The 15,465-nt window shown below is 39.0% G+C and overlaps 1 protein-coding gene across 7 annotated transcripts in view; it reads right to left on the bottom strand.

Moving 5' to 3' along the window:
* Window positions 1-5,598: 5,598 nt before the first annotated feature.
* Window positions 5,599-15,465, bottom strand: part of TRAPPC6B (trafficking protein particle complex subunit 6B) — a 33,543-nt gene continuing 23,676 nt past the window's right edge. For 4 of the 7 annotated variants that reach the window (XM_014589287.2, XM_027773386.1, XM_027773390.1 and 1 more), the window contains 2 exons: window positions 10,462-10,555; window positions 6,924-8,235 (listed from right to left, as the gene is read on the bottom strand). In XM_014589287.2, coding sequence (XP_014444773.1) covers window positions 8,204-8,235; window positions 10,462-10,555 — 126 coding nt within the window. In that variant the 3' untranslated portion in view covers window positions 6,924-8,203. Of the gene's footprint in view, window positions 5,810-6,923; window positions 8,236-10,461; window positions 10,556-15,465 lie in introns of those variants that run through there. The other 3 variants (XM_027773389.1, XM_027773387.1, XM_006152355.2) reach the window with 3 other exon arrangements.

Below are 15,465 nucleotides of genomic sequence, written 5' to 3'. Positions count from 1 at the left end.
GGCTTGTGATTCTGGTGACTGGGAAGTCCAAGAGCATGAGGCTGGCATCTGCTTAACTCTGGTGCTACTTCACTTCATGGGTGTAAAAACAAAAAGGCTGAGTAGGAAACCTGCAGACAGTAGGCTTGTTTCATAACAACCCAATCTCATGGGAACTAATTAGGAGAACTTGCTTCCTCCCAGGAAATGGCCTTAATCTATCCATGAGGGATCTGCTCCCATGTCCCAAATTATCTCCCACTAGACCCCACCTTCCAGGCTACCGCACTGGCTATTAAGTTTCAACTTAAGTCTCAGTGGGGAGACTCAAATCATAGCAACGTATAAAAAAATTATTTTAATGCAATTGTGACTGTATTAGCAAGCTGGAGTGGTTAAATGAGAGTCCATTTTTATGGTATTTCACCTTGGCATGATGATCAGGAGCATAGAGAAAAACAGAGGTAAACTGATTTTTAAGTCTGAACCCAGTGTGGGCTTTATTTATTTACACTTTCCTATAGGGCACGTTTGCTCTCCAGAGAGAAAGAGAGACAAAGACAGAAAGGAAGTAAATCACCTCCCAGAGAGGATGCCCACCATAATCCCTTCTCCATTCTCTTCTCAGGATTTGGGCATACATACACACACACACACACACACACACACACACACACACACCCAGTGTCACAGGTCTGGGACTTAAGCCATATAGTTGGCCATGAGGGATCCAGCCTCCTTAACTTCCATGCCATCTACTGGCCTCCAGAAGTAAACATTTTGAACCACAGAAGAGTCACATTTTAAATCAAAAGGCCTCTACTTGGTGCCCCAGTTAATTTCCTCCAGCTTCCAGACTGTATCATTGTCTCCACCCAGCTCCTAGCCTAGGTCACTCTGTAATAAGAAGCGCCGGATTTGGGACTCAAACCACTGTCAACCACGTGAGAGTCCAGTGATGTAACCATTACACCCTCTGTCCCATTAGAAATATCTTTACTGTAGGGATAATTTTTTTAAAGGATTTTTGCTACAAGGTGCATGCGCTCACTAGAGAGACGAGAGAGAGAGAGAAAGTGAGAAATCACCCCAAGGGGATGGCCACACTGCAATACCTTCACTCTCCTCTCGGGATTTTGGGCATGCACTCACATGCACCCAGCCTGAGTTTTATGCCACCAGGTCCAGGACTCAAACTGGTTGACTACATGGGAGTCCGGCAATGTAACCATTATGCCATCTGCTGGTCCTAGGGTAATTATTTTGAAAGCATAAATAATACAAAAAGTAAACATCAACAATATCAGAACTACTATACAATTTACCTGTAACTTCTGTCTGTTATTATCAGAGGGCATGTGTACTTGGGAGAGACACAGAAAGTGCTCCCTACTGAGGCATGGTCATGCTGTAATCCCTTCTCCATTTCTACATCCTGTTGAGATTTAGAGCATGCATATGCATGTGGTACCAAGGCTGGGATTCCAAAGTGTAGTCAGCTATACAGTATCCGGCTCCCTTAATCACCCAGCCACAGTACTGGCCCTCCTGTCTTTTTGATACATTTATGTATTTGTTCATATCATGTACTTAAATACTGCATGCACTGTTATAACAAACTTTTCTCTTAATATACTAGTTAGCATCTTTCTATGTAAATGTGTGTACATTTACTTTTTTTTTTTTTTTTTTTTTTTTTTTTTTTTTTTTTTTTTTAGGTTTTTGCTATAGATTCATGCACTTGCAGGAGAGAGACAAAGGAAAAGTGAGAAATCACCCCCCAGGGGGGATGGCCATGCTGCAATCCCTTCTCCATTCTCCTCCTGGGATTTGAGGCACACACATGTCCCCATTGTGATTTTCAACCCACAGGGTCTAGGACTAGAACTGTGGTGGGCTATGAGGGAATCTAGAGCCCTAACCATCACACCTGCTGGCCTCTCTTCTTTTAATTTTCCAGAGTGTGTATGCTCTCACAGAAGAGAGAGAAAGCAAGCAGTCCCCTCCTCCATGGGAAAGGACCATGCCAAAATCCCTTTTCATCCCTTTCTCCCTCCTTTTGGGATTTTAGATATGAACATATATGTACTCAGCATGTTTTTCAAGCTGCCAGGTATAAGACTCAACTGCATGGTCAGCCATGTGGGATCCAATTGCCTTAAGCACTAGGTCATGGGCTGACCCTACATCGTCTTTTTTTTTTTTTAACATGTTTCTTGTCATAGGGCATGCATGTGCTCACCAGAGAGAGAAACAGAGACAGTGAGAGAAAGTGAGAAATTACCCCCCAGGGAGTTTGGCCACTCCACAATCCCTTCTCCATTCGTCTCCCAGGATCTTTGGCATGCACACACATGTGCTCGGTGTGTTTCAGGCCACCAGGTCTGGGATTCGAACCACATCAGCCATGTGGCAATCCAGCGATGGAACTGCTCTGCCATCAACTGGCCTGTATTTCATCCTTTGTAATGGCTGCACAGAATTTCCTTGCATGCCAATTTGCAATTTAATCAAGTGCTATCGATGAATACTTAACCAAATAGTAAAAATCCTTACACATACAAATTTGCACACTCATCCTTAAATCAACTATATCAAAACAAAATCACAGAATTAAAGAATTTTTTTAGAGAGATTTTTGCTATAGGGCATGTGTGCTCACTGGATAGATAGAGAGAGACAGGAAATGAGAAATCACCCACCAGAGGGAATGGCCATGCCACAATCCCTTCTCCATTCTCCTCTTGTAGTTCGGGGCACTCACACACATATGCCCAGCAGTTTTCAAACCACCAGGTCCAAGATGTGAACCATGGTCAACTGTAACCATTACATCATCTGCTGGTTCCTAAAGGATTTCTTTCTTATTTATCCAAATTTATGTATCATTTATTTTTTTGTTTTGCTATAGGGCATATGTACTTATCAGAGAGAGACAGACAGAAAAGAAAGCAAGCCACCAGGTCCAGGGCTTGAACGGTGGTCAGCCATGTGGGAGTACAGCGCTTTAACCACCATGCCACCTGGCCCCTAAACCATATATTTTAAATCTATAAGTACTCTTTTTAAATGCAAATATTGCCTTTATAATACGCACTGTAAATATTTTTCCCTATTTTAATATTTTCTTGGTACTTTTACCATGCAGGTTTTTTGTTTTATTGGTTTTTTTTTTTTGATAAAAAATATGAGGGGCAGGGGACCAGCAGTTAGCGTAATGGCTACGTCGCTGGACTCTCATGTAGTTGACCACGGTTTAAGTACTGGACCCCATGGCTTAAACTCACACCAGGCGCATGTGTATGCATGCCCAGGATCCTGAGAGGAGAATGGAGAAGGGATTTCGGCATGGCCATCCCTCCTGTGGGGTGATTTCTCACTTTCTGTCTCTTTCTTTCTGGTGGGCACACATGCCCTATAGCAAAAACCTCTCCAAAAAAAGAAAAAAAAAAAAAAAAAAAAAAAAAGAGGGGCATGGTGGTTAAAGGCACTGGATTCCAACATGGCCAACTGTGATTCAAGTCCTGGACCTGGCATCTTGCTTTCTTGCTTTCTCTTTCTCTCTGGTCAAATTTAAAGCTAGTAAGAAGGGCCTGTAGGTGGTATGGTGGTTAAAGGTGCTGGACTCTCACATGGATGACTATGGTTCAAGTCCCGGACCTGGCAGCTTGCTTTCCCACTTTCTGTCTCTCACTCTAGTCAAAGGAAAATAAAGTTAAATAATTACAAAAAAGAAAAAAGAAAGAAATAATGCTTTAAAAACATATAAGGAAATCTACCCTCTTAATTTTAAAAATTATGTGTTATAGGGTGCATAAACTTGCTGGAGAGAGACAGAGAAAAAGAGACAGAGAGAGTGAGAAAGCACCCCACAATGGGGAATGGTAATACTGCAGTCCTTTCTCTATTTCTTTTCAGAATTTTGGCCACTCATGCACACATATATACCCAACATTGTTTATTTTATTTATTGTTATTATTTATCAGAGAGTGACACAGAGAAAGAGGGAAAGTGAGAAAGCAAGCTACCAAGTTTAGGACTCAAACCACAGTCAGCCATGTGGCAGTCCAGCACCTCAACCACACCACCTGCTGGTTTCCGTTGCACATTTTTAAATCATGTTGTCTGTCACTGTTGACCTGTAGGAATTCCTTATTCATTTTAAATGTTGACCTCTTTAGATGCATGGCTTGGAAATAATTTTCTCCAACTCTTTAAGTTGCCTTTTCACTTTTTTCCTTGCTGCACAGCTTTTTAGTTTGAAGTAGTACCAATTATTATTTTGCTTTTGTTGCCTGTACTATTGGTGTCATATATAAGAGATCACTGCCAAGACTAATGTTATAAAGCTTTTCCTGTTCTAGGAATTTCATAGTTTTGAGTTTTTAAGTTTAAATCTCCAATCCATTTTAAATTGAATTCTGCAATATATATGATGTTAAAGATCCAATTTCATTCTTTTGCATGTGGATGTAGTTTTCCCAATATAATTTGTTGCAGCAATGCTATTAATTTTTTTTTACTGTTTGCCTATTTTTAGAAAGTCTTTCATCACTACAAGATCATAAAAGCAACCTCATTTTCTTTAGTACCATATGGCTCTATTGTTTTTTTATGTAACCCTTCAGGTTTGTCCCCACCTCTTCTCCAGAATTAGGAATATTCAATTATGGGGGCCAGCAGATGGCATAACAGTTACATTGCTACATTCACACATAGTTGACCACAGTTCAAGTCCTGGACCTGATTGCTTAAAAGTCATGCCAGGTGTGTGTGTGCACACACGCCCAAGATCCCAAGAGGAGAATGGAGAAGGAATTGCTCCGTGGCCAACTCCCTGGGGGTGATTTCTCCCTTTCTGTCTCTGTCTGTCAAGCTCATGCACCCAATAGCAAAAATCTTTTTTTAAATTATTTATTTTTCCTTTATTTTTATTTTTTTCATTTCATTTTCTTTTATACAGTCAATCACATTAGTATTTGTCTTACAAAATGGATATTTCTTTTTTTTTTTTGGAGAGATTTTCACTGTAGGGCGCGTGCGCTCGCCAGACAGACAGAGAGAGACATAGAGACAGAAAGCGAGAAATCACCCCCCAGGGGGGATGGTCACGCCGCAATCCCTTCTCCTCCATTCTCCTCCCAGGATCTTGGGCACGCACGCACACGCGCCCGGCGTGAGTTTTAAGCCACCGGGTCCGGGACACGAACCGTGGTCGACTACGTGGGAGTCCAGCGACATAGCCATTACGCTAACTGCTGGTTCCCTGCCTCCCTATTTTACATACTGTTTTTTAAGAGAGATTTTTGCTAGTGGGCGTGTGCACTCACCAGAGAGACAGGAAGAAAGAAGTCACCCCCCCCCCCCCCGCGGGGAAGCCCACACCCAAACCGGGCAGATGTCCACATCACAATCCTCTCTCCTCCATTCTCCTCTCGGGATTTTGTGCATGCATGCCACCTGTCTGGACGCGAAACACAGTCCGCGATGTGGAACTGCAGCAACACAATCATTACGCCATCTGCTAATCCCTCACATACTTGAATAACCTCTTCCCCGGTTTCCACTGAGAAGTTTCTTTTTGGCTATAAGCAACAAAATACACAATCAAAAGTAAATTGAACAAAATGAGGAATTTAATGTCTCACATATCGAAAAGTCCAAAGGTAAAGCAATTCCATCACTGGTTAGTTGGAAGTACAATTCAGGTGTTTTCTACCTGCATCCTGCTATCCTCAGTATGATGGCTTTCAGCTTCAAACTTGTAGTCTCATGGTCATCAGAGGGTTGTTGTGATTAGCTCCAAACATCCACCATCAAATATCTTCACTGAGAAGTAGAAAAGAGGAGGGGACAAATGCCTATCTTGTATGTAATTATTTTTTAATTAATTTATTTCCTTCATGAGTGAAAGAGACGCCAGCCACCCTCAACAAGGTTTTAAGCTATCATCTACCCCTAGTCCCAGCCAGCAATGGATCAAGAGCACTATTGTAATCAGGGAGGTCTCTGGACGCAAACTTGTAACCTTCCCATGTGGGTCAGCCTCATAAAGCATCGTATTTTACCACTGAATCACTGCTCAGCCTCTTTATATTCTTTTTTTTTTGATATAGGGCATGTGCACTTGCCAGAAAGAGACAGACAGAAAGCGAGAAATCACCCCCCAGGGGGGATGGCCACACCACAATCCCTTCTCCTCCATTCTCCTCTTGGGATCTTGGGCACGCACACACACGTGCCCAGCATGAGTTTAAGCCACATGGTCTGGGACTCAAACTGTGGTCGACTACATGGGAGTCCAGTGACATAGCCATTACGCCAAGTGCTGGTCCCTGTATTCATTTTTAAAAGAAACAAAAAACTTCCTAAAAGCCTTTAGACTTCCATTTATGTCATTAGTCAGGATTTTATAAATAAATGATCAAGATAAACCAATTACCAAGAATGACTTAAAATCCAATCAACACTCACCCTTTATGGGACTAGAGAAGCATCCTATTTTATAGCACATGCAGCCATAGAAAGTCAATACCAAAACAAAAATGGAACTCTGTGAGCAAGGGAGGGAATGGTTGATGGGTAGGCCAGTGAATATTTAACAAATCCACTGATTTGAAATATCTTTCTCACACACAGTTCTTATATACTACATGTACTGTTTTATTTTGAAGTTCTCTATTTTCTTCTATTTTGATCTAATTCCATGTCATTCATTAGCTATTCCTGGGTCATTATGACACTTTATAGTCCTAAATTTTACATTAGGTTTTCATATTTGGAAGGGTCTTTCTTTCCTGAATTTATTTTTTTCAAAACCCAAAGATGTATTTTTCTAAAAAATTTTAGAATTACCTTAATAAGTCACCTTGAGTAAAATGGTATACCTATAATTTAACTGAGTTTTCTTTATGACCTAAAATAAATTTTTATAGTTTTATAATTTCATGTTTTTATATACAATTTTTTATTCATTTTATTACAAAGAATCACTTTTCTTAAACTGCCATTGTTCCCTATCAAACAAATATATACACAAGGGTAATAATTAAATGAGAAACACAACACAAAGTAATGTTAAATGTTTGAGATGATGAATATGCCAATATCCTGATTACATTATTATACTATATTCATGTACTGAAAAATCATACTCTACTCTATAAATATGTAATTATGTGTCCATTTTAAAATACTACCAAGTAAACAGAAAGCAAGGTATATTTTAGTATCAAAGTACAGGTACCCTAATATTCAGAATGCTAACAAAAGCTAAAGATATCTGCTTATGCCAGATAATTTAAATAAGATAAAATATGTGTAAGAGGTGGTAAGAGACATATATTAGGTAGGTACAGATCCTATCCTACTGAGACGACATGGTCCAATAAATGCTGGTGTGATTCATCCAATTATCCACCTCTCTGCCCTCGTGCAAGAGAAAATAAGGGAATAAAGATAAAGATTTTAGAAATTTCACCAGTACTTCCATGTGTAAAAATTAAGACTGTACCAGGAATAAGCAGAAAAATTCCTTCCCAACATATTCAGTATTCTTTGGCCCTGGAGTCAATGAATTCCCATCTAAACTAATCTATACTTCACTTTGTGTACACTAACTGAGGTCTCAAGAACCAAAATCTATTACAGTTAAATTATATTTTTAAGCTATTTAGGCAGCCATATATATTTATATGCATGTGTGTATATACACACCTGTGCCTTATACAAGCATAAAATGCTCTCTTAATAGAAATAAATTATAAGCAAAATAAAACTTTAGTGTATTGTTTGTTTTTTAATTAAAACAAATTCATACTTTATCAAAACTTGTTCATTCTTACACAAATTATTCTGATTGGTACATATTTTTCTTTATGTTAACTCAGTAAACTCTGAATTTTCCTTCTCCATTTGTGGTTAAATAAACATCTAAGCAAATAAAAATGCTTAAAGAGTCCTACATCTTGGTGTCCAGTTACCTGTAGTCAGGTGTCTAGTTACCTGTAATCTGGTTTTCATTTTAATAGTTTCAGTAAAGCATATGTCATGGTAGAATGTATTTATCTGCTTTAAACTGGTTTGTGTTAAACTGATAAAAATACACCCTTACTCCTGTACAGATAAATGTCCAATAATGTATTAAACCACTGCAATTTGAAATACTTTATACATTAATAATTTATCTCTTTACACTGTTGACGCCTTGTATTTCAGTATGTTCTACAGCTTCTGTATCATCACCTGAAATTTGCCTAAAAAAGAAAACATAAAAATCATATTTTGATTTTAGGAACAAAGAAAACAGCCCTAAATATCAACTTTTTGGTTCTATTTAGGAAGTAATTTGAATCAACAAATTTGCTATGTCCACAACATTTCACAATATTCAATAAAATGACTTCCATTTTTGTAAAAAGAATTATTTTAACTTTATTTACATTTCTTTTAATTTGACCATAAAGGGACAGAGCGAGCAAGAGAAAGAGCAAGAGAGAGAGGGAAAGCGAGAAAGCAAGCTGCCAGGTCCAGGACTTGAACCATGGTCAGCCATGTGGGAGTTCAGCAGCCTTAACCATCATGCCACCTGCTGGCCCCAGTGACCTCCATTTTTAAAGATGATTATCTGGCTTGTGAGTAGGAAACTTTGTTTCTCTTTGTGATTCCCAATATGGATATTTCATTGTGAATTATCACTATGAATAGAAAGAAAATACACCAGGCACAGCATGTGTGCCCAAAGTTCAGACAGGAAATTAGAGGACAGAGTACTGCAGGTTGGCCATCCCCCAAGGGGGTGATTTATCACTTTCTTTCTGTGTTTCTCTTTCTCTCTGGGTGAATACACATGCCCTATACCAAACTAAAGTAAATAAACTTAAAAAAAAAAGAAAATACAGTGATGCTCAAGTTAATTTTATTCTTAGCTATTGAAAATATTTTTAGAAAAGAGTTTAGTAATAAAAGACTAGCTAGTTTTATTTAGCTTTATGTAATATATTCTACATAATTGTTTTAAAATAAAAATATTGGGGGCCAGCAAGTAGCGTGGTGGTCAAGGGCACTGGACTGCCATATGGCCGACCGTGATTTGAGTCCCAGACCTGGTAGCTTGCTTTCTCACTTTCCCTCTCTCTCTGTCCCTCTCAGGTGAAATTAAAAATAAATAAATAAATAAGGTTAAATGAAAATAATTCTTAAAAAAATATATTGTCAGTACTATAGGGAAATTTGCTACTTTTTTTTTTTTTAACAAAATTATTTATTTATGGGGCCAACAGGTGGTATGGTGGTTAAGGGCACTGGACTCGCACATGGCTGACCATAGTTTGAGTTACAGACCTGGCAGCTTGCTCACTTTTTCCTCCCCCTCTTCCCCGCTCTGTCCCTCTCTGGTCAAATTAAAAATAAATAAATACATACATACATACATACATAAAGTTAAATAAAATAATTCTCTTTTTTAAAAAAGAGAATTTGTTGTTATTATTTTTAAATAATTATTTTATTTAACTGTACTTATTTTAATCTGACCAGAGAGAGAGAGAGCAAAGTGAGAAGCCAAGCTCCCAGGTCTGGGGACTCAAACTGCTGTCAGTCATGTGGAAATACAGTGCCCTTAAGCACCACGCCACCTGCCGGCCCCAAATTTGCTATCTTAAAAAAATATACAGCAAATTACCCTTTATAAATTAAGAATTAAGAAGTAGTCACTGGTGCAGCTAAGTCATGCAGCAGGATCCCACATAGCCAACTTCAAGGGAGTCCCAAACCTAGTGGCTTGAAAACCACACAGTGTATGTGTATGTGTGTACATGCCCAAAATCCTGAGAGGAGAATGGAGAAGGAATTAACACGGCTATCTCCTCGGGGTGAGAAATTGCTTTCCCCACTTTTTCTTTCCCTCTGTCTCTCTACAGTGAGCATACATGTCACAAGCAAATTAAAAAAAAAAAAAAAGTTAATCATTCCTTAAATATCTTATAAAATTTCAATTCCTTTAGCAACCTTTTCTCTCTTTTTTTGGAGAGATTTTTCGCTATAGGGCATGTGCGCTTGCCAGACAGACAGAGAGAGACAGAGAGACAGAAAGCGAGAAATCACCCCCCAGAGGGGATGGTCACGCCGCAATCCCTTCTCCTCCATTCTCCTCTCGGGATCTTGGGCACGCATGCACACACGTCCGGCGTGAGTTTTAAGCCACCGGGTCCGGGACACGAACCGCAGCTGACTATGCGGGAGTCCAGCAACATAGCTATCATGCCAACTGCTGGTTCCCAGCAACCTTTTCTAAATCATTTTTCATTATTCATTCAAAAATCATTGAATATGACTACAGTATGCTACATATTACTGTATTGTTAAATTGATACAACTAAAAAAATAAATACATTCAGTGTATTTATTAAAAAAAAAAAAAAAAAGAAAAAACCTGAAAAAAATCACCAAAAACATTTGTAAGAAAGGTGAATTCAACTTACAGGCAGGCATTGAAGATACTTCAGCAGTTACAATACTTTTTATCCCCAAGTTTGATAAGCCTCCTCTGATTAAGCCACATGTAAATGCTAAATACTAAAAGGAAAAAAACATTTTAAACAGTAAGGATTTACTAAAATAGAAAAGCTACTGATAAATATAAAATATAGCTAAGTCATGCTATAAGGTCATTGCTGTTTAAAAACAAAAGGACTGAGAGGGACCAGGTCATGTGTTAAGGCTCTGGACACTCCCACATGGCTGACCACAGTTCGAGTCCCAGACCTGGTAGCTTGCTTTCTCACTTTCTCTCTCTCTCTCTCTGGTCAAATTAAATGAATGAATAAATAAAATTAAATAAAAACAATTCTTTAAAATAAAGAGTTGAGAAGAACTGCTCAAATTACTGAAAAATGTGATTTTTAGAAAATTTCCCAACTCTAGAAACCAATGTATAAAACACATGCCCTTAGTTCAGTCAATTCTCCAGTTTAAGACTGAATTTAGAGTAGTGACAAAAACAAATTGGAAACGGGTTAGAGTTAGTTCCTAAAGTGACAAAAGTAGCTTATGTCTACTGTCTATGCTGCCTACTGATTCTCAATAGACCCTCCCTGTGGAGTGACTATGGATCTCTTTCTGGCTGCTTTATGAGCCTTCCTATCAATTCTGTAAAGCCAACAAACAATATTTTATTCAGAGTTGATTCTGACTATGCACAACCAAGAATCATACTTGTTCAAAACTTATAGCCTGTCACAAAAAAGGACTATCCAGTATTAATACTGTGGATATTGGGGTCAGCAGGTAGTAGTTAAGGGCACTGAACTCCCAAGGTTCAAGTCCCAGACTGATGGCTTGCGTTCCCACTTTCCCTCTCTCTCTTACTCTGTCCCTCTCTGATCAAATTTTAAAAAATAAAGTTAAATAAAACTAATTGTGAAAGAAAAATACTGTGGCTATTGAGAAATGGAATCATAAAAAAAAAAAAAAAAAAAAATCGCAAAGAAAAAGAATGGGACTGAGCTACAGCACTAAAAGATATGACAAAATGGGAACTGAAAAATTAATAGCCCAAGGAATTTTTGTTCAGCTAACATTTTTAGATTGTATGATGTTCAATATAGATTATCTTTACCAGAAGCGTTTTGGATTTTGGATTATCTGCATATACATAATTATCTTGGAGATAGGACCCAAGTCTAAACATGAAATTCACTAGTATTTCATATATACCTTATATACATAGGCTGATGGTAATTTTATACACTATTTTTGTATAGCAGCACTTTTTAAAAATAATTTATTTATTTTTATTCCATTTGTTGTTATTATATTTTAATCTGACCAAAGAGAGAGACAGAGAAAGAGAAAAAGTGAGAAAGCAAGCTACCAGGACCAAGACTCAAATCATGGTTAGCTATGTGGGACTCCAGCACCTTTAACCACAATGCCACCTGTCGGCCCTATAGCAGCATTTTAACTGTGGCCTGTTATAAGAGATCAGGTATAGGCATAATGGCTATGTTGCTGGACTCCAATGTAGTCGACCATGGTTCGAGTCGCAGACCCAGTGGCTTAAATTCAGGCCAGGCGCATGTGCATTCGTGTCCAAGATCCCAAGAGGAGAATGGAGAAGGGATTGTGGTATAGCCATCTCCCCTATGGGGTGATTTCTCCCTTTTTGTCTCTCTGTCTCTCTGGTGAGCACACAAGCCCTATAGCAAAAAAAAAAAAAAAAAAAACTCTTTATGAAAAAAAAAAACAAGATCAGGTATAGAATATTCCACTGTAGTGTCTCATTGATGGTCAGAAAGTTTCAGATTTTGGAACACTTTGATTTCGGATTTTGGAATTAGGAACATTCATCCCATAATACTGTGTATCTATGAATAATATAAAGTATTAGCATTATTTTACAATTAATATGCACTTGAGTCTAGCAGGCGGCATGGTGGTTGAGGGCACTGGACTCTCACATGGTTGACAACAGTTCAAGTCCTGGACCTGGTGGCTTGCTTTCTCACTTTCCCTCTCTCTCTCTGGTCAAATTAAAATAAATAAAAGATGAATAAAATAATTCTTTTTAAAAATATATGCATTAGGGGCACTGGTAAGTAATTAGATGTGAGTCATAAAATTCTGAGTTGGAAAAGACCTTAGAGATTGTTTATCTTGAGTTCTTAATGTGGGACTCTGTGAACCCAATGAAAATAAAAATCATGTATACATGCATACTTATGGGGAAAGGTATTTCAAGATATCTGTAACCTCAAAATAGTAACAAATTAAATGAGGACCAGAAATATTAAAATAAGTTAAATATACATATTGGCCATAAAAATGTAATTAACGTCTGTATACCCCTAAAATATAAAAAATAGTTTGAATCAGTGAAATTAAATCATGAAAACAAAGTACCATGTCCATTTCTTGGCTCAGATTATTGACATGTTCTAGCTATGATAATAATAAGTATCTCCTATATGTAAAGCATCATGTTAACTACTTTATATTTAAATCTCAAGACACTCTAATAGATATGGTTACACCCATCTTATTAAACGAAGTGCAGAGGGGTTTACGTAACTTAATTCAGTGTCACAAGTCTATAAATTGTGAAGCGTAGCTTATAACTTAGATTTGGTCCCAAATCCATGATCTTTCCAGTATACTGCCTTTCTGTTTAGTTATCAACATTGTTTTTACAGATATATAGCAGTCTATTCTAGCTCAGATACCTTAATCATTTCAAAGGAATGCTTATATCAAAACTTGACAACTTCCTTTAATACTTTTATTCATTAATTGATTCCAATGTAATTAATAAACAGTAAAAAAAAATAAAAAACCTCAGAAATACAAATATATTTGACACAAAACATGTATTAAAAGTTTGTATTCTGGGACCAGCAGTTAGCATAATGGCTATGTCGCTGGACTCCCATGCAGTCGACCGCGGTTGGCGTCCCGGACCCAATGGCTTAAAACTCATGCTGGGCGCGTGTGCGTGCGTGCCCAAGATCCCAAGAGCAGAACAGAAGAGAAGGGACTGCGGCGTGGCCATCCACCCAGGGGGTGATTTCTCGCTTTCTATCTCTCTGTCTCTGTCTGGCGAGCGCACGCGCCCTATAGCAAAAAGCTCTCCAAAAAAAAAAAAAAAAAAAGTTTGTATTCTGGGACTAGCAGCTGTACTAATGGTTACGTCACTAGACTCCCATGTAGGTAGTTGACTGCAATTTGAGTACTGGACTTCGTGGTTTAAAAGTCAAGCTGGGGGGGCCAGCAGGTGGCATGGTGTTTAAGGGTGCTGGACTCCCAAATGGCTAACTGCAGTTCAAGTCCTGGGACTAGCGGCTTGCTTTTTCACTTTCTCTCTCTGTCCCTGTCTGGTCAAATTAAAATACTTTAAGAAATAAATAAAGGTAAATAAGAAAGTAATTCTTAAGGCACCAGCAGTTAGCGCAATGGCTATATCACTGGACTCTCATGTAGTTGACCACAGTTCACGTTCTGGACCCGGCGGCTTAAAACTCACGCCAGGCGCACGTGCATGTATCCCCAAGATCCCAAGAGTAGAATGGAGGAGAAGGGATTGCGGCATGGCCATCCCCCCTGGGGGGTGATTTCTCGCTTTCTGTCTCTCTGTCTCTGTCTTTCTGGTGAGTGCACGCGCCCTATAGCAAAAACCTCTCCAAAGCAAACAACAACAACAAAAAAAAAACAGGGACCTGCAGTTGGCATAGTGGCTATGTTGCTGGACTCCCATTAAGTCAACTGTGGTTTGAGTCCCGGACCCGGTGGCTTAAACTCACTCTGGGCGTTGTGTGCCTGCATGCCTAAGACCAAGAGGAGGAGAGGGGATTGTGGAGAGGCTACCCCCCCCAGGGCGTGATTTCTCACTTTCTGTCTTTCTGGCAAGCCCACACACACCCTATACCAAAAACTTCTCCAAAACAACAAAAAAAACCAAAAATCCCCAAGCTGGGCATTGTGTGCATATGTGCCTAAGGTACCGAGAGGAGAATGGAGAAGAAATTGCAGCATGACCATACCCCTGGAGAGTGATTTCTTTCTGTCTCTCTTCCTTTCTCTCTCTAGGGCGAGCACACATGCCCCAAAGCAAAGTATCTCTTAAAAAAAAAAAAAGTTTGGGGACCAGAAGTTGGCTTAATGGCTATGTCACTGAACTCCAATATATCTGACCACGGTTCAAGTTCCAGACCCGGTGGCTAAAACTCGTGCCAGGTGCGTGTGCATGCATGCCCAAGATCCCAAGAGGAGGATGGAGGAGAAGGGATTGGCCACCCCCTTGGGGGGTGATTTCTCGCTTTCTGTCTGTCTGTCTGTCTCTCTCTCTCTCTCTCTCTCTGTCTGTCTTTCTGGCAAGTGTACGTGCCCTATAGCTAAAACTTCTCAAAAAAAAGTTTGTATTCTTAGCAACAAATGTTAATTATATCAACAATTTAAAAAATCTACTAGAAGAGACCATACATACAAATTCTGGGTGAATAATTTTGTATTGTTCATATCAAATTTATAAATTTGAGTATCTTTATTCACATATCTATGCTATATTTGACAACTAATCTATCTTAAATATACTTTTTTACTGGTATTTAGCTGTGGTGCTTCTTTGATTGACTTCCAAAACCCATTCAGCTAGAGTATAGCATTAAGTCAATGTAACATGATGAACATGTCTATTTCATATTGGGTTGTCAGAAGAGTCATGATGTATTTTTTCTGTTTTTCTATGCAAGAATGCATCATGACTTTTCTGACAACCCAACAGAAAACTAAAGAAACAAAAAAGAACTTTAAAACCTACTTTTGGGGAACCGGCAGTTAGCGTAATGGCTATGTCGCTGGACTCCCACGTAGTCGACCGCGGTTCGTGTCCCGGACACGGTGGCTTAAAACTCACGCCAGGCGCGTGTGCGTGTGTGCCCAAGATCCCGAGGGGAGAATGGAGGAGAAGGGATTGCGGCGTGACCATCCCCCCT

The sequence above is a fragment of the Tupaia chinensis genome, unplaced genomic scaffold, assembly GCF_000334495.1.
Source record: "Tupaia chinensis unplaced genomic scaffold, TupChi_1.0 Scaffold000350_1, whole genome shotgun sequence".
NCBI lineage: Eukaryota > Metazoa > Chordata > Mammalia > Scandentia > Tupaiidae > Tupaia > Tupaia belangeri.
Note: the sequence above shows the minus strand (reverse complement) of the source record. Positions and strands in the feature narration are given on the sequence as shown.